Source organism: Diuraphis noxia, unplaced genomic scaffold, assembly GCF_037042655.1.
Source record: "Diuraphis noxia isolate RWA-SAM2 unplaced genomic scaffold, SU_Dnox_SAM2 contig0001, whole genome shotgun sequence".
Lineage (NCBI taxonomy): Eukaryota > Metazoa > Arthropoda > Insecta > Hemiptera > Aphididae > Diuraphis > Diuraphis noxia.
The window spans coordinates 18038194-18059479 of NW_028301711.1; the positions used below are offsets into that span (position 1 = coordinate 18038194).

The window sequence follows — 21286 nt, forward strand, 5'->3', positions numbered from 1 at the left end:
CCGTTTGTTTGAGGTAGTTGTATAATCTGATGTAAATATAAGTTAAGACCAGGGACGTAATTTCAGTTTTTTTCCTGGATTACTGTATTTAAAAGTGGACCAATTTTAACATGGCGGTTTTAAAAAAAAATAATATATATATATAGGGTGCATCACGAAAAAAAATGACGCACCTGGTTAAGACATAAAATAAGAATTAGATACAAGTTTTACAATTTATATTAAGTACATCATCTTTATAATAACATATTTAAGTATTTATTTTTTTTTATTATACTTTTAAATCATACAGTTACTAATCATACTTTTGGAATGCACCAAAACTAGAGTCTTGGCTTTGATCACCTGGAGAGTTGGTGAAAGAACTAGTCGCTGAAATAGATGCAAGGTTAGGTGGAGAATAGGCTGCATTGGTAGGTTGTTCATAGTATGCTCGGGTAGAATACGTTGGGTTTGGAGGTGGCTCCGTAGATTGATCTTGCTCCATAATCATTTTGAATTCGTAATTTTGAACCGTAGCAAATATATCAGACTTGGCGTAATGCCAGTAGCGTGGGGGTAAGTTTTTTAAGACTGGAGCTATTCCTGATAGGAAAGCGTCAACTGGATGCTGTGGGGCCAATGGTTGTATATTTTCATTTTTTTTGACGAGATACTCCATGACAGTAGCAGCGGCAGTTTTCGAGGGAGGAGTGTCTGGTACCGACTGTTTTGTTTTCTTTCGTGGTGTAGGCAATGTAAAACACTCAGCTTGTTTTAAATTGGACGAAGTACAACTTTGAGATTCTACAATCTCAGGATTAACCACGTCTTTTGTACAGTCTATGGAGTTTTCTTCATTTTCATATTGACCTGATTCATCAACGACATCATTACCTGCATTCTCTTGAGTTGGTACTTCAAAATCTATGTTAGTCATTGTATCCCTCTCCTCGAAGAACTTTGTTAAAAAGGTTAACTGCTGCGAATATTTATACTGCTTAGTATTTTTCGCTCTTTGACCACTTACAGTTTTATTTTTCTTTAGAGATTTTCTAAAATTGTCTCTAATATTACCCCACCTTGTTTTACAAGAAGGTCCTGTAACACAGACAAAAAACATGTGTTAAATACTTGCAACCACAAAAAAGTAAGTGGGTCTTGCGGTAATTCAAAAATTATTAAAATTATTGATATTATATTAATTTGCTACGTTTTTTTAAATAAAAGTCTCCGATTCTTTCTATTGATTGTCAACCTGACTAATGTCTAATTATTCTTAATTTTTAGGAAATAAATAATATCGCATGAAAAATGTATTAAGTAATACATTTTCCATATTTTAATCAAATAAAAACAATAAATAGAAAAAATTAATAATTTAGTTGTAAACTTTTGTTTTAGATTCTGAGTAAAACTATGAATGTATTGATTTTACAATGATGTGTGTTTTTTTTTTTGTGTCTGTGTACACGATAAGTAGTCGAAATAATTTTCACTGGTTGTTTATATTTGCATTTTCTATACACAATAGAATTTTGAAAATAATTTGACTTTTTTTGAACTGTTTACGGACATTGTCAGTTTTCAATTTTTTTAGTTTTTTTTTCTATAAATATCAATAAAATTTTATTTGTTGGTTAAAAAAGCTTGAAAATTTAATAGAAGGCTCCTAGTATATTGTTTCAAAGGCAGATGAAAAAAATCAAAAATCGTTTGTGACAGTTTTTTTTATAAGCATTTAAAGTTCGAATTTTGACAAAAATTATCAAATTAAAAATTTAATAATTATTTTGTAGTTAAAAATTTATAAAATGTTCAACTTTTATAGCTAAGGATTGAAAATTTAAAACAAGGTTCCACGTAAATAGGTTATAAATCCACGTAAATAAATTACTTTATTCACCTTAATATCATCAAATATACTTTCGCATATAATCCAAAACGTGCTATTGGCTTGTTTTTCGAAATTGAGTATATACATATGAAATCACTTTGTGAAAAATAGCAGTTAGACCAAAACGTACTATTTACAACGAATAAATAAGTTTTATTATTTTAATTTAATTTCTTTCAGGTATTTGGCTACTGGTGATTCGCTTAAGACAATTTCATTTAGTTATCGCATGGGGCATAGTACTGTTTACCAGATCGTACGAGAAACCTGTAAGATAATTTCTGAAAATCTTATGAACGAATTGATGCCTACTCCGACAGAAGAAATGTGGAAGAACATCGCTGATGATTTTTTTCGTATGTGGAATTTTCCCAACTGCATAGGAGCTATGGATGGGAAACATGTTACTATCCAGGCCCCTCCGAATACCGGATCGATGTTCTTTAATTACAAAAAGACGTTCTCTATTGTTTTGTTGGCTCTTGTAGACGCTCACTGTAACTTTATTGCTGTCCATGTAGGAGCATATGGCAAGAATAGTGATGGGGGAGTTTTTGCTAATTCAAGTTTAGGCAAAGCACTTCAACGTGGTTCATTGAATGTTCCAGAAAATTCTACCATACCTAACACAGAGATTCAAGTGCCATATGTTATTGTTGCTGACGAGGCATTTCCTCTGAAGAACTACTTAATGAGACCTTATCCAGGAGATAATTTGGATGATCGAAAACGTAACTTCAATTACCGTTTGAGCCGTGCCAGGAGGACATCAGAAAACACATTCGGTATTTTGACACAAAAGTTTAGACTTTACAATAGGCGGATTCAGGCGTGTCCAAAAAACGTAGATTACATAATTTTGGCTTCTTGCTTACTACATAATTTTATAAAAAAATATGATTCGTGTACGTATAACTACGTAAATCAGCAAGTGGATTTCACAAGTAAGGGACATACACTACAAAATTTACATTTGCAAGGAGGAAACGCAACTACAGATGCATTTCGTACAAGGGAAATATTCACTGAATACTTTAATTCCGAAGCTGGTTCTCTTCCTTGGATATGAAATACTTATAATATATTATATAAGATAATGTTAGTATGAAAAAATATGTAAAAAGGTACTACTGGGATTATTCAAATTAATAATAAAATAATAAAATAATTAGAAATAATTTATTGTATTAATTTTTTTTAATTATTGTATTTCTTACCAGTTGTTTCCATTTCCTCTGCTATTTTAGCCCATATGATATTTTTGAAGTCCGTGTTCATATACTTGGGATGTGATAAATCGTATAATACGGAATATCTTCGCACTAACTCTATCAGTTTTTCGTCATTCATTTTTGTACTGCGATGAAAATGATGACCGTGAAATATGAAAAATATCGGACGTAAGTAATCGGACGCGCACGGTGCGATGACGGCGACAACACTGTTTGCGTCGGTACGGTCACGCGCCGGACGTGTGAGAACGTCATGCTTATCTTTCCTTTAAGAATATTATTAACCTCGCCGGGGGAATCCCGGAACGGTCACGGCACTGTCACGTCACCGCTGTGTGTGAATAGACCTTAATACTATATTATTATATTATCAAATTTTTTTTTTAATAATAATTGTACGTAGATTATTGAGACGAATTATATATCAAAATTTTTAATAATTTTTTTTAATTACATTATTATGTCTTAATGTAACAATTTCATTTCAGCATCAATTAATCAATAATTAATACTACATTGAAAAATTATATTAATAACTACGTGTACTCAGATAATTAATTAATTTCCCATTATTGTTCATAAAAATATGTTAAAAACTAATTATTGTAGGTCATATTACATAATATTGTATGTAGGTAGCATGTTTGAAAACGTAATCATATAAGTGAATCTATTTATGGTAACGTATTGGTTCTAGAAATCATAATACGGATATACGGTTTAACCGTGCTTTTCTACACTCCACAAAATAAATATGGTGCACAGATACTACCGCGTGTGATAGTTCTATCTAAAAAAATCGTGTTCCAAACATAGAGTAAAATCTTACTGAACCGTTATGTTACATCTTGGATACGCAACACTATAACAGTAGGTAATAGATCAGCCGACGAGGTATACTGTCCAAAAAGAAATGTAAACGATGAAGAATATACTTATAAAAATATATGGTATTTTTTAAATCAAAAACATTAATATTATTATTATCTGTTTTGTATATTGAATAAACATGCAGATTATTATAATTGGTGTTATAACAAGGTGGGTGTTGTGTAGGGGAGGTGTGGGGGCGAAGCACGGGTCTGTGTAGATTAATTGTGCACGCACATTTTAAAATCGTTGGATTGAGCTCCTCTATTTAATTTTTCCCAATTCGAGCACTGAGTGTAGCACTTGTAATACATGGGCAAATGCCGCTCAATCTAATGATAATATTTAGCATTTGTTACGCATGCGTTCATTTGCATAACATTATAACATTATAACATAATAGTTCTTTATATTTACTCTCACCTATTACGTATTACATATTACCAGTCCTGTAAAGAGACTTTTAAAGTAGGTTTCTAATGATTTATCGTGATATAGACACATTGTAAGTTTATAATAATTTTTATTTTATTTATTATTTATTGAAAAAATGTTTACTACATTCTAAGAACATAATGTTTTCAAAATGTTCATCGGTCATACTGCTTCTCTTTTTGGTCATGGTTTCTCCACCCACATTAAATACCCGCTCCACTGAAGCACTGCTTGGCAGCGGAGTATTGAATTTAATGAAAAAGTAAAAAATTAAAATGTTTGAAATAAAAAACCAAAGTATTCAATACAAACAAGTACTTAATACATTAATACTTAAAAAAGTATTTAAAATACCATTCAAAATACTTCATGCTGAAAGTATTTAAAAAGTTATTCAATAGGTACTTAAAAAAGTATTTGAATAGTGAATACTTTTACTCAAATACTTTACAGGACCGTATATTACCAATATTAGTTTGTAATATTGTACTTCATTTTACAAACTGAATTTACTTATTTTTTTCCAAAATGTCCATAAAATATCAGTGGATGGTAAAAAAAAATACTTAATTTAAAAGCCTAAAATATGTGGTTTGTTTAAATGCTTAGAATGAAACAATTTCAAATGCTCATATGTCAATTTATAATTTTGAAAATAATTTTTTTACTAGCATTTATTGTCTGCTTATATGTTTAAATACCTACATCAAATTTCTGTATATTGCCAGATGATGTGTATCTCTGTTAATTTGAAAAATTTAAGAGAATCAACTTATGAGACTTGATGGTATGAACATTATCTGTGTTTGTATGTGGGTATTTTACAATACTATAATAGATAATATGCAAAACTTGCCAAAAAAGTATAGACATATTTTATTTATTTTTACGTTGGATACCAACTGTGCTACAAATGAATCAAGAAAAACGAGCTTCAGGAAAATTATTTAATATGTTTGGACCCCTAACTAAATTCTTCTACATGATTAAGTATATCAATATCAAAAAGATTGATATACTAATTACATAATCTTCTATTAAAGATTTAAAGAGTAAAGATTGTCAGTTTTTTGATACGCAGCCCACGCTCAAATATTAATTTACTTTATTATGGTACAGATATGATTCCTGATTTCTAATAGGTCAATTGTATCTAAACATTGATTGTAATGCAAAAAACTTGTCCAAATATACAATAACTAGCCGACCCGTCACAGCTTCGCCCGTGATTAATTGTTTATTTTGCCTTCGGACCATTATATGTAGAATTTTTTATTCAAATATTATTGTTTATTGTGATCGGCTAGTAAATATAAAAAACGGTTTCTAGCGTTATAAATGATAAAAATAAATACTGATAAAAAATAAATAGTTTATGGTCGATAAAGATTTATTGAAGAAAATTTATTAAAGATTTATTAAAATTTATTAAAGAAAAAAAAAGAATTAAAATATGAATTTTATAAGACTTCTGAGTATATGATGTTTTTTGTTATATTTCCTGTTGAAATTAAAATCATAAGATGATTCGGGTCTCCAGTTCGAGAAAATGCCACGTATAATTGCCCATGTGAAAAGCACTCTGTACGAAGATCTACGCCAACGTACTTGAATGTTTGGCCTTGTGCTTTGTTTATGGTAATGGCAAAAGAAACTTTAACCGGGAATTGAAGCCGTTTGAAAGAAAACGGCAAGTCAGAGGGAATCATGGGAATTCTTGGAATAAATGCAATTACTCCTTTCGCTGGCCCTGTAAGAATTACGGCTTCTATAATAGTATTTCGCAACGATTTTATTTGTAATCTTGTACCGTTACATAAGTTCGGTGGTTGAAGATTACGTAATAATGTAATTGGAGCACCAATTTTTAATTTTAGTTTATGAGGAGGAAATCCCGAAGGAGAAAGAGAATTGAGAAATTCTTGTGGATAATGAATAGCATCATCTGTTGATGTAACTGTATCAATAGATAGATATTCACGTGAGTGTCCATCGAATTTTAGAAGGATGATATCATTAATTTCTTCTGCTGTTACATTTCTTGGAGAGATTATAGCTCTTTCACATAACCACTGATCTGATTTATTGGACAGATTAAAAATGTCTGGATAAACTGTAGAAATCAACTCTAACACGTTATTGACCACCCGTCCAATCGTGTGATTGACAGAAATGTAACCATTTTCATTTTCTAAAGTTCCATTTCCAATTTTCAACAACTGTGCTGGAAAAATATCGTCCCCTCCGCATAAATAAACTCTCATGTTTGTTCGCAAATAAAGTTTTTCAACATAGTTCCATATATGGGAAGATTTTAAGCAAGCATTAACGACATCAGCTCGAGTACCTTTAGGGATTACTGGTAAGGTTTGACGGAAATCACCAGCGAAAACGAATGTTATGCCACCCATAAACTTATTATTACACCTAAGATCTTTTAATGTTCGATCAATTGCTTCGATATGTGATCTGTGACTCATTGTACACTCATCCCACACAACGAATGAGGTTTTTTGAAGAATTTTTCCATGAGGGCCATTTTTACGTATCGGACAAACGTATTCTGTATCAAATAATACATTTAACGGTAACTTGAAAGTCGAGTGAGCAGTTTTGCCGCCACTAAAGAGAGTTGCTGCTATACCAGATGAAGCTACTGCTAATGCAACTTTACCTGAGGATCTAATTTGAGCCAACAACAAATTAATTAGGAATGTTTTTCCTGTACCACCCGGAGCATCTAAAAAAAAACTCTTCCTTGATGATTCATTACGCTTTCTGTAATAACATTAAAAGCATATTTTTGATCATTTACTAATTTTGGTAAATTGATTTCTACAAATTCTTGTAATCGGTTATTATCGTAAGAACGCAAAATTGAGAATTCAAAAGGATCAGATGCATTTTAATTTCGAACGGGTGACTTCATTCCAAATTCAGTTAAATATTTTTCAGACAGAAAAACAACTTTATCTTCTATTTCAATCAAACCTTTATTAAATATTTCATCAGAAAAAGTAAATTGCAAGTCATTTAATCGAGTGCGCTCTGTAAGAAGAATATCTTCACAAAAATCATTTCTGAACTGTTCCCACAAAGATTGAGGTTCAGACGGTTGGCAGAAAACTATGATTATTGCGAATAATTCTCTTAATTTTGAAGGACTTTGTGAAAGAGCTGCCTCCGCTAGAGTATTTTTCCATTGCTCGTCATTTTGTAAAAGCCCAAGAGCAAAACAGGAAGCTTTAAAAGTCGCGTGAATGACTGCATCAAAGGCCTTCAAGCTTTCAAATGAAGTAGGACCTTGTACATAATTTAGTAACAATCTTAAATGGAAGCACTCACTTTGATTTGGTTGAATCGTGTAAATTCTACCAATGGCAGTGTCCATTTTTATTCCTGGCCAACCTGGAACATCTTTTCCCCGTCTTCTCTTTAACCAGCCTCTGCTATTATCCCAGGTGTAATAAGAAGGAACTTCATGATAGAACAGTGTTTTCGCAAAATCATCATGTGAACACAGTTCAAAAAATGCAGTTAGTGTCGTTTTTCTTGGATTTTCAATAACTTGATGAAGATTATTATCATTAAAGAAAACACGCTGTCCATTTTCTAGATGAACAGCCAAGTGCTGAACTGTCGGATCTCTATCATGGATTTCAAAATTGAAAATTCTCCAAAACGCTTCAGAAGTACATATGTATCGACCATTCAAAAAATTTGTAATCTAATCGTTTTCACGATTAACAGAAAAAGTAGCTCTATCTGATCCTTTATTAATATATTTACATATGTATTTTATCGCTTTAACCGTATGACAGTATTCTACGTTAATATGCGTATTAAAGCACCTAGATAGCACTGGACAATACGGTACAACCCAACGGTTGTCAACCACGATTTCTGTTTTACCACGAACTTTTAATATTGCAGTATAACCTCCATCATCTGGTGATCTCCGTCGGTAAGTCGGATAACCATCATCTCCAGTTTGAGTATCCTTGACCAATTTGTGAGGGTATTTCTTACTACATTTTCCAATATTCATACATGGCGATCTAATATTTAACTCGCCGCATGGGCCATGAATCATATTCTTGCAAACTATTTCATAAAGTATAGGATCTCAGTCTTTGTTTGGTATCTCGGCAGAAATAATTTTATCAATTTCATCTGGCTGAATTTTCGTTTGTAACCACAAAAGAATGTGGCAGTGTGGCAAACCTCGTTTTTTGCCATTCAACACTGTAAACATAACAATTTACATCTCCGAAAATATATTTATTTTTTAATACATGCATAAACTTTTTTAGTTTGAGATGAAAAACTCTAGAGATTATATCGTGTCTATCAAACGACTTTTGATCTTGAAATAATTCATTTTTTATTTCCGGCCATTCCGGGTTGCATGTAAAAGTAATAAATAAATCTGGACGGCCAAATTTACGAACATAAGTCATGGCATCCTGATTTTTTTCATGCATGTAACGTGGGGAGCCAGTAAAAGAGGAAGGAAGAATTACTTGTTGCCCAACGTTATTAGCATTAATATTTGCATCATTGTTAACAGCATCTCGGAGGTGAACATAATCATCCGCACGTAGTTGTTTTTGATGGTTACGAATAAAGTGTAGTCTTTCAGAAATCAATTTTGCCATCATATCTACGGCGAATTGGCTGAATAATGTTTTGTAATAATGTAGATGATTTAGACTTGTTTCTCTAACCATAAACCTATAAGAATAAAATTGCATGCAGGATACAGTTTTGGTTCGATTTTGGTTATTTTCCTGTAATATATTAATGTGATAACCGTCTTCGCCTCTAGTATACATCAATGGATATTGCAGTGCATCATAAGATCTATTCAATTCGGAAACTCGACTCAATTGTCCACTCCGACCGTGCAGAACTATATCTCTGGGACCTTTATCTTCATTAACTAATAATACAGCTACTTCATCGATGGTAGGTGCATTATATTGACCTCTGTGTTCATCTTGAGGAACTCTGTCAGCATGAATAATTAACTTAAAGTTTTGCAACTCATCAAAAGACCTCGACTACAGATTAGATCTAAAGCTCTGTATGAGGTGATTATTTTCACGCAAAACTGTTTGCAATGATTCAATGAGACCTCTTTTCATATTTGGAATCATATTTGTTCGAATAGATATTTGATCCGACTCTGACATAAAATATATTTGTAAAAATTTAGCATTATTTCCAATTTCGGGTAATAAACTACCTATTAAATGATGCACTTGACCCTGAATTTTAAAAGAGGGCATGAAGTTCCCTTCACTTATTTCGTTTGCTCCAAACGATGTCATTTGAAACAGAGTGTTATACCGTCTAGAATTATCAAAGAAATGTTTTGATAGAGGGTGAGAATTATCAATTAAACTTTTAATTAGGTCTGGAAGATCCTCAAATTGGTGTAAAACAACTTTACCGTCAGCGCAGCAAAGTCCATGGGTTTCATCTTTCCATTTTTTTGCATGGCACTTAGGACATAATATAGTCATTCGTCCAATTTGAAGCGCTTTAATATTTAAATAATCAATCTCGGATTGATAATTAAACGCTGATTTCATACTCAAAGCGTTACGTTGCTCCTGAGCACGTGTTTGAGAACGTTCTGGTGTGTTATTTTGTTGCCTTCTGTTATACATTCGAGATGCATTGGCAGTTCTTCTGCTAATGCGTGCTCTTTGCGCTCTCGGCATGATAATGAATTGGCCACTTACTCAAAATTTGGGTAAGAAAAAAAGGTAAAAAAACTAAGTACAAATTATGCCAGTGTGCTGATGCCAGTGACTGATGTTCTCTTAGATTGTTTACTATAATGTAATATTACAAAAACTTTAGCCACAGCAACGCGTGGCCGGGTCGGCTTGTAATATTATAATATACAAACATGCCCGATAAACCAATAGCAACCACTATATAATACACTACTTATTATTATTTTAATCTGCAACAATAAAACTAAATTTTTTATAATTTAGTTTGTTTTTTTCTAGACAGATGGCGCCAATGTTGTATTTTTGACATACAGATTTCCTACATTTCGGGTGGATTTTCATAAAATATTCTTTCATAATAACCTTGTCCTATCAGTAACCAATAGTAACTATATGTCATACAAAAAGTTTACCATATGTTTCCATTTTATATAAGAACAACTCATCCTCTTTGGATCTGCAACCTATAGAACCGTAACAACTAAAAATATTTAGTATATTTTTTGGCCGAAAGAGGGCGCCACTACTTTGATTCTGTTTTTGATTTTGTATGAACTTTATACTTTTTTTTTATTGACAAAAGTGTTACTATAACCTTCAGCGGAGTGTCGGGTTTCAGCCAAAAAAAATTTCAACCAAATCGGTTCAGTAGTTTTCTCGGTTAGCGCGGTCTAAGAAAAACCCTTACAATTTTATATAATAGTATAGATTATAGAATTAATCATTTGTTTTTTTTTCTTTAATAAATACATTGTTAGTTATCATTTAAAAATAGTTTATACTTATAAGTCAAATACTGTAAATTATAAGAGACTCAAGCCTCGTCAATTGAAAAGAAGTTTATGTAATACTTGGCTGGCTCTAAAACAATATAAAGTCAAATAGTTTTCTTCCCACTTTAGATTTAAATTTCTAATAACACCTAAATGTGTTAAATTATGTGTACAAATTTAAGTTACGAAACATATTATTAATACATGATATTATTGATATTAATTTATAAATTATCTTATAGTTTGCGGAAAGCATGCAAATTATTGATGAATAGACTTAAGATTTAATATTAATTTTGAAAATAATTTTTTTACTAGCATTTATTTTCTGTCTTATGTGTTTTAATATAGCAAATTTCTGTATATCACCAGATCATGTGTATCTTTGTTAGTTTAAAAATTTGAGCAAATCAACTGTTTTATGAAACTTAATTGTTTAAATGCTTGGAATGAAGCAATTTCAAATGCTCGAATATGCTTTGCTACATTTGTTGAGTAACTGAAAACATCAAAAATGCATTGTATATAAAAATAAATATGCCTGTTGTAACTGAATTCGATCCACAACCTACAGTATTAAAATGGTTAAATAGTAAAAAAAGGCATTCAAAAGTTCATCCACTGGGTAAACAACAGGAATGGTATGAAGGCGTCTTCCCTGAAGCCAAATTAAAGAGTGATGAACCGTCATTGTTTACCAATAAAGATTCGTTTTAACTAGTTAAGCTTTTTTTTTATTATATATCCTATTTAATTTTTATGATTTTTATTAAAAGATAAGTATTTTGTTGTTTTATTGAAATGCATTGCGTTACATTATATATATATATATATATATATATATGTATGTGTGTGTAATACATTCCTTTTTCTAAGACTGTAAGGAAAATAAAATGAAGTGTGCAGTCCGAAATTTTACAAATAATAGGGCCTGATTTTAAGATGTACAAACAACGTACAGTTTTCAAACACTTATAACTCGGTTCGTAATTAAAATTTAGTTAAATGCCCATGAGGTCATCTACATAATAAACATACCTTTAAGTTTTATAAGAGGTCAGTGGTAACTCTAATTTTTAAAGTAACGGAATTAAACGAGATCTGCTGTGCTAAACCTACTAAAAAAGTGAAAATTTAAGTGTATTAAATACATTTGTTTTTTTATTTAATGTATTTTTAGATCTGATGAAAGATAATGATGATGCTGATAAATTGATTAATTTTGATAGCCAAAACATCATCATTTTCGTATCATCCCTATACATTTGCAAAAGATGATTATATCAAGACCAAAGGAGATGTTTGTGATTTACTGCCCATTGAGCGTATAATAATATCAGTTGAAGCAACCAAATGTCAATCAATCAGATGTATAAAAAATATTGTTGACACTTTAAGCAAGTATAACTATCAGCTTTAAGATAAACTACTTTATATTTAAATAAAAAACGTTTATTACTCCTTAACATATTTTGTGTTCGTATTTTTTCTGTGAAAATTTCTACTAATTTTAATTGATTTTTATTCCATTTAGAGCAGAGGGGGTGTGAGCTGGCCGGTCGCTAATGGACAATGGTAATGCTTGTGCGCGGAGGGGGGGGGATATTGTGAGTATATCAGGTAGGTTTTCTTCGTATATTATGTATATTCGTATATTTCGTATATTATGTACAATGATATTATTATCATTTTATCATATAGAATTAAAATTTAATACCAAATTACCAACAATATTAGACACACTTGTAACTATTATTATTGTTCTGTGCTATTAGACAGCACAGTGACATCGTCCACTTTCCCACCTTTTTAGTAGATAATTAGTTGTTGTTTGATGTATTAGATTCTGAGCGGAGCTAGGAAGCTAGTGGTTTTACAATGATGTTTATTTTTTGTTATTAATTTTTTATCCTGTAAACAAAATTTCTACATGAAGGAGTTCTTTGATTGCAATATGTAGTATCTTATATTTTAGTAAATAGGATATAGATGGTATACTCTAGACAGGTCTCAATAGTTATTTAACACCACGGGAAAAACCACCGACAAATTTATGAAAAACCGCTAAAAACGGAATTTTAATTTCTAACACTTTATTTATCGCAGTAGAAACGAATAAAATTTAAAAATTACATAATTCCAACTAGATATAAGATAATACACAATTAATAATGGTTAATTATTAACACATATTTATGATTCATAGTTTTTTTTTGGCCGCTCAGAATCGTTTTTTATTGAATGCAATCATTGCAAAAATTCACTATCCTCTCCGAGGACCGATTGACAAACTTCACCAACGCAGATCTACTCCACCCCACTTTTTAAAATTTTATTTTTACGTAGGTAGGTATATTAGTAACATCTTAATTCTTAATAAACGACACTACACCCGCTACCCGCATGTATTGTGTACAACCATCAAAATATGTACAACATTAACATTGCAAAAAGTAAAAACTGTTTTTCGGCTTTTCGCGGAACAATTCTATATATACTTATAGTCGAATTACCAAAATTCTATATTATTTTAGTAGTTTTATTTCAAACTTAATTTTTTACAGAACTAAATTACAATTTATTTTTTTTAAGTGGATAACACACTAGGCAATTCGAACGCGCTTCGAAACCTCGCCTATATACAAGTATATGTTTAATTTTGGGCGATTAATCGCGACGTTCAAAACGCGCGAAGACGCGCGTTCGAATCGCCTAGTGTGTTATTCACTTAGAGCCTAGAGGTTATATATATATATATATATATATATATATATAAAGGTATTCAAGGCCGTAACTGGGGGAGGATCCAGGGGTCCAGACCCCCCTTCCCCGAAATTTTTAAAAGTAGAAAAGTTTAGCGGTGAATATAGTTTAATAACTATATATATTTTTAAAAAATAATTGTATATTTTCGTTAAAGCAGTATTTTAAAATAAGATAAAATTTATCATACATTTGATAATAATAGTCAAATTTTATATTTTTAATGTAAAAATGGCAAGTGTTTAGTATCTATAATTAAAAAATGTTAGACCCCTAAATTGTTTTCCAGTTACGGCCTTGAAGGTATTATAAAATATTTTTGAAAAATATCTATTCGAGGTACTAATACTATTGTCCAAAAAATATTTTGTTTGCGACTATTACAGAACATTAAAAAAATATATTTTAATATAATAGATAAAATATTTACCAAATAATAATTATAAAAAGTTGTATTATAATTATCCTGAAAATATTTTGTTCTCAAACATTGGAATATATTTAAAAAATATATTTTGACATAATTGATAAAATATTTACGAATTAATAATTATAAAAAGTTGTATTATGATTGTTTCAACAATATTTTCTTGGAAACTTTTCTTAAATATCAAAAAAATATTTTTATAAAAATATTCATGATTCAACCATTTTAAGATATTTACAAAATATTATCATTACCCAAATGCTGTGTGGGTTGCATTATTCTAAAATCAATTTTGCTACTTCAGAATTAGCTTCCTCTAACTTTTGTTTTGCTTCTAACACAATATTTATAAATTTTTCCAAGGTTTCACCTAAAAAAAATTTATATATAGGTAAATACAACAAATACTTGAAACAAAAATAAAAAATACCTCTTTTTTCTACTTGTGTACATGTGGTATAAATCCAAAATTTGTTGTAATGTAGACTAGATTTAAATGTAGAGATTGATCTTTTATAAGCTCTTAATATAATATTTTTGTCAGTCATAAGCACATTTTCGCAATGACAAACACAAAAAAAAAAATATTCATGGGTTTGACGAATTTTTGTCAATATTTGAACTTCAAATGGTAATAAAAAAAAATTGTGACTATGTATTCTTATAATTTTTTATTCACCATAAGAATAACTTAGAAGGGACTTTGTATTAAATTTTCAAGTATTTTGATAGGGCCAAAAAAAATTTTTTTAAATAATTGAAAATTTCAGTTGTCTATAAATATCTCAAAAAAAGTCAAAAGATTTTGAAAATTAAATCATGTTAAGAAAATGCCAATCTAAATAACTGATAAAATTTCAAGTGTCTACAACTTATACTTTATGAATAATAACAAATATTTAAAATCGTTTCAGGATAAATCGTTATCGTTACGCTATTTCCTAAAAATTTAAAATTCAAACGTACTTAAAATTTTTCCTATAATGATTTTTCGGGTTGTCTCTATAGCTACTTGAAGGAAAACTTATGCAAAACTTAGTGTTATATTTTTAATCCTTAGTTAAAAACACAAACATTTTAATGATTTTTAAACTTCAAAATTACTTGCAAATTTTCGCGTTTTCGACAGATTTCGTAAAAATTTGAAATATAAACGCTTATAAAAAAAAAAAGGTGACTTACGATTTTTAATTTTTTTTAGCTATAATAAGAACAACTCATAAGGAACCTTGTATTAAATTTTCAAGTTTTTTTTTGGTCGTCTATCTTTTTTTACCGGCACAAAAATTCTCAAAAAAATTGCAAATTTCAGTGGTCTATAAATAACTCAAAAAATCAACATTTTTGAAAATTATACTGTATATAGATATCACTACCATGAATTTCAAGTATTTACAGTTATTAGTTTTTGAATTACAACCATATAAAACAATCGATTTGGTCGAAAACTGGTTTTGCGTAAAAATTCCCGTTTTTCTGTCATTTTTTAATTGTTTTTCTCGATTTTTTTGAAAACTGTTGGAAAATGTTTACTTTCGACCTGTATAATGCACCAAGGATATTCACTTTTACATCGGAAACCACCCCCCAAAGTTTGAAATCGCAGCATTACTTCGACTAGTTATGCTGTACACAGACACAAAAATAAAAACATACACACATCATTGTAAAATCAATACATTCATCACTTCGTTCAGAATCTAAAACTAAATAACTTACCTATTTATTGTAGCTTCATATTTATAAACTTAATGACAACATATATTTAAATATAAAAAAAATACAGCTTAAGGCATGTATTATCAATTAAAACAAAAAGTATGAAATAATACTTTGCAATAATATAAACTTAATATATAATTTCGAATTTCGATACTAATACCGTGGTATTTGAACAATATGTCGGTGATGGAAATATAAAATTTTCAGCTTCCAGGACTTCGGGTAAAATCAGACTGTAAAAATTTTTTAAATAGCGTAGCAAATAAAGCAAATTGTAAATACCAGTTTTGAGTTGACATACAAAAGTATTTGGTCTACATTAAGATAGCACTGTCATGCGTATCAAAAAATGTAGCAATTTATTAATGTATGGTTTAATATTTTTGCACTAAGTGCCAGTTTCAATTTTATAGATGTACATATATAATACATACCAATCATAAAAATATTTTTGTATCTTATTATTTATCACTAATCAATGTTTGACCTGCAACAAAAGAAGTTGAAAATCAAAAAAAATATCTAAATATAATTGTAACGACCTTATTCTTTGTATAGGACTAGAAACGTCATGTCTTCATCCCAGTCTTCATCAAAGTCTTCACAGTCTTCATCGAAGTCTTCACAGTCTTCATCGAAGTCTTCACAGTCTTCATCGAAGTCTTCACAGTCTTCATCGAAGTCTTCACCGTCTTCATCAAAGTCTTCACCTTCTTCATCAAAGACTTCTCAGTTTTCTTCTGATTCTTCATCGGAGTCTTCTTTGAAAAATCGTAAACCGTCTTTACATGAACTTCAAATGGCGATGGACAAATGTCAGTCGGATTGGGATAAAAACTATAAGATCAACAAGATCAAAAAGAGCATTGACAAGACTAAGCAGACTTCAATTGTCTTGCCCTCACAGCGATTTGATGTCAAGCCAATGTTTCCAAAACCGCCTGGTCGTCAAAACTATTGAAACTTTAACTCTTTTTTTTTAAATAACTTCAATAAATCGATAAGATTATTGTTAAAATAATATTTTAATTGTTATAATGATTTCCTTTTTTTTTTTATAATTGAGAATCATCTGATTGTTTTGTGATCTGTTTAGGTAGGTATAGTTTTTTTTGAAAATTATGAAGTACTCGAATAAAAATTTAGAGGAATTTTTAAATTTTAACGCTGTGCACTTAGAGTGTTAGGTCAAGCGATGGCCGGGGTTGGGGGCCCATAGCTGTCAGCACGGACTAAGATGTACAAGACTGAAATTACTAGCTTACCAACTTTGACGATTCGATTCGTGTTCATCAAGGCTATCAAGTCTTAGTTGTGGGCAGGGGGGACTTGAACGCTCACTCAGTTATGTAGGGCTGCTTGACTGACGACGTGAGGGGCAGCCTCTTGGTGGATTTTATCAGGTCACTCAATTTGACGTCGTGCATTACTTGTTCATCTCCCACCTACGTTAGGTACAATACTTGATTGATTGTCGGTGTTACCTTTGCTCTGCTCGGTTGGAACCGGTGACGGTGATCAAAAATTGTACTTGAATTCAGAAAGCGACCATCGTTACATTACCTACAACTAACAAGATATCTAATAACGCACATCACAGAATGAATAGCAAAAAGAGTCACATGGTCAGGTGGCGAGCAAACTAGACTGGTTGGAGTTGCATTCCCACCCCCCCCCAACCCCCCAACCAATAGATTGCTTGTTGGACTGCCTGTTGGACCGCAGATCCCATTACCCCGCCCGCCCTATGGTTCGAGCTATCGCGACCGTGCCCGGCCGTGCCCCCTCCCCTCTCATCCATGTCATGCCCTACCCATCCCTCTCCCATCTATACTTATCACATACCCCCCCTCCCCGAAAAAAAATATATATTTATTTTTGAATAATTTTGAGATAAGTAAATTAAATAATATACTCTCCCCTCTCATCCATCACATACCATACCCTGCCCATCCCCCTACCATCCATGCTCGGCCTTACCCCCCCCCCCCCTCTTATCTATTCCTATCATATACATACCCCTCTATTTATGTATATACCTTCCTCACCACCCTCTTCTATTTAGTAGAAATTATATATTATATATATTCAAATATAATACATTGAGTTATTGTATACAACTACCAGCGGATGAAAGTATTGGAAATGTTATTAAGAAAGTCTTCCACTTTTAATTATCCTTTAATAAATTCTGAAGTGTTAATAGCCTTCGATAATATTATAAACAATCAAATCTAATTTAAATGATATTCAATTATCTTATTTCGATAGTAATATACATTTAAGTATAAGATTATATGTATTTCAATATAAATAATATTTATATATATTTAATACATATTATGTAGAGTGGTGTTTATACATAACATTACCAATACCAATAATATAATTAGCTACTATATTTTTTCTATTAGCCTAGAAATTTCACATTCAAATAAAACTCATTAGAAAAATTACATTATTATATTTATATTAAGATGATAGATCAAGTTTTCTAATATCTTAACTGTAGGTATCAATATGTTATGATAAACCTATTATGAAAAATAGATATACCATATACTTTAACACTATGTATCGAGGTCAGATATAAGAGGGCTAATTTCCTATCATATACATACAATCTCCTCCTAAAAATCCTCTTCCATTCTCCTATCAATATACGATCTTACGCTTACCTCCTCCAATCCATAAATAGTCTTACCCCTCTTATTCATGTTTATTATAGAAAATATACTATATTATTATACATATCCATACTCTACAATCTACCTATACCTATCTGATTGATCATATACTTCGCGATCGAGTTCATGTGTAAAGAAATAATATCGAGTATTATTCATATTTAATTAAATAATATTGAGTATATTGAGTATATTGATATTTTATTATGAAAGTGTATCACTTTTAATTATCCTTTAATAACTGTTGGAGGGGTAATAGCTATCGATAATATATTATAAACGATGGATTCTAATTTAAATCATATTCGATTTTCTTCTCCCAAAAATAATATATACCTACATAGGAGAAAAATTATATTTAACTATCATATAAATATATTACACTTTTAATTTTAATGATATGTGAAATATCTCTCTATAATGTAATGATTAAGCATTATGTAGGTATATGTTACTATAGGTATCACACATTGATATATTATATACAACTAGTTGGAATAAAACTCTTGAAAATGTTATTACAGACTGTGAAAAATTGTTTTTACTTATATAATTATCCTTTAATAACTAACAAAGTTTTAATAATCAGTAATAATATTATAAAACAATCGAATCTAATTTAAATGATGTTCGATTATCTTCTATCGAAAGTAATATGTTCTTAAGTGGAAAAATTATATTTAATTATCAGTTAAATATATTACATTTAAATAATATACTGTTCATGAGTATCAAAAATTAAATATATTATTATGAGTTTAGTTACACTTTCAATTAATCTTTAATGTCTGTTGAAATGTTAACAGTTTAAACGTTATTATATCTATAATATTCATATTTAAATTAATAACATCATCTTATAATTATTATAGCTACTATTATAATATTTCCAATCAGAATACATATGTAATATTGAGTATTACCCCTTCAAACTTTGAAGGAATATCCATACTAAAGTAATAATATACCAGTATTCATTTTTTTTATAATTAAAATAATACAGTAAAACCTTTAAAAAAAAAAAAATTAATTTAAGTATATCAGAGTCTTTGACGACATCATCAGTGACGCCGGTGATCACGATGATAGTAAAATCCCCCTCCCCCCATATTGTAAAACATTTAATATCTATGTGTAAAATAGATGTGTAGAGTGGTTTGGTATAAAATATTTATATTTAGATATTTTAGTCATGTATATGAAAAGTAAGAATTAGCTCTACCCACACAACATAAATATATTAAATAAACTTTTATTTAACATTTGATATTAAATATCTTATATTTAATCAACATTAATTTTTCATTTATAAATATTAAATAAATATGGAAAATTGATTTTTTGAACCCATTTCTAATATCTATTCAACGTTGACTAATAAACTTGATTCTAAACTTTAATTTCAATATTTAATTAATAACACGAAATTAAATATTTATTTTTTTTTTACAATTTAAAGTAATTATACTGTAGTTTTAAAGTTATACCTGATATTATTATTTGGCTGTGTTAAAAATAAAATAGAATTTGTTTATAGTTCTTAAGAAATAATTGAAATATGTTATCAATTTTAAAATAATTAGGATTAGGTAACTTCTAAAATAAAAATAATAATATATAGGTAATAAAAACAACAAATATAATACATATTAAACAATACAATTTGGACAACTTTATTTTTTATAATCTATTATTGTTATTATAACAAAATAAAGAATTGATTAAATACTGGTTTAATTCTTTACATTTAATTATATAATAAATTATATATTAAAATATTAACAATTACATAATATGTATATAATAAACTTATTTGTGTGATTAATAAAGAATTTATATAATATAATATTAAGCATTATTTAGTAACAAATTAGATTAATAGTGAAAAAAAAACCTAAATAGTAATTACTATATGACAATTTTTTTTTTAAGTAAAATGCATAGCTTATATGATAATAGTCAGTTTTATAATTTTAATTAAATGGCAATTAATAATTTTAAACTGTAGCTGCAGTAGTTATTCCAAGTTTTTCGTTTTTTTTTATGTTAAATGGTGCCTGAGCTAAATGGTACTTAATTCTTCCTTCTAATTCATTTTGGGAAACATTCATAAATTTTGATTGACATTTTACTGCGTCTGTAAAATAATAATATATAAACTGCTATAATAGACTTATTTAAATGTGAAAATATAACATTCAATTAATATAATCTTACCAAAAATAACGGGACAAATAATCAGGTCGCAAAATTTTCTTTTTCCTTTTTTACCATTATACGAAAATAGAGAGAGTAAATTGTCAGTAAATAATTTTGTCAGTATTCTCTTCATAGTACAATTGATGTTGTTACCTCCCAAATATGATAAATATTGAACCTAAAATGAATGAAATAAATGCTGTAATAAATATTGTACAATAGTTTAATTGATTACTATAGAAAATGAATAATTGTTTTTACAATTTAAACCATATAATGTATCTAAAATGGGATGGAATATCAATAATAAGTTTTAGGTTCTAGCAGTATTAAATTAAACCATTTTTGTTATCTAAATAATAATTTATAATTTTACAGTATTACTTAAACTAGATACATGTGGGATTATTATTTTTATGGTTGTTGTTATTATTATTATTATTTATAGTACTATTTTTATATCACATAAAAAATGATATAAAAATGATAGACATTCCTAGTGTGTCCGATGAACTGTGATTTTGTTCTGAATTATATAGGAATAACGAGAATATT

The 21286-nt window shown here is 29.5% G+C and overlaps 1 protein-coding gene and 1 pseudogene across 1 annotated transcript; both read right to left on the reverse strand.

The window, feature by feature from the left end:
* Positions 1-201: 201 nt before the first annotated feature.
* LOC149060101 (uncharacterized) lies at positions 202-3452 on the reverse strand (annotated as a pseudogene).
* A 1527-nt stretch (positions 3453-4979) lies between these two features.
* Positions 4980-10142, reverse strand: LOC149060102 (uncharacterized). The gene is made up of 8 exons (XM_089227745.1): positions 10013-10142; positions 9481-9601; positions 9227-9423; positions 8326-8517; positions 7405-7980; positions 6275-7087; positions 6022-6163; positions 4980-4992 (listed from the first exon to the last, which is right to left on the reverse strand). Exons 1-8 carry the CDS (start codon positions 10140-10142, stop codon positions 4980-4982), a joined length of 2184 nt encoding a protein of 727 aa, XP_089083871.1.
* Between the last annotated feature and the right edge of the window lie 11144 nt (positions 10143-21286).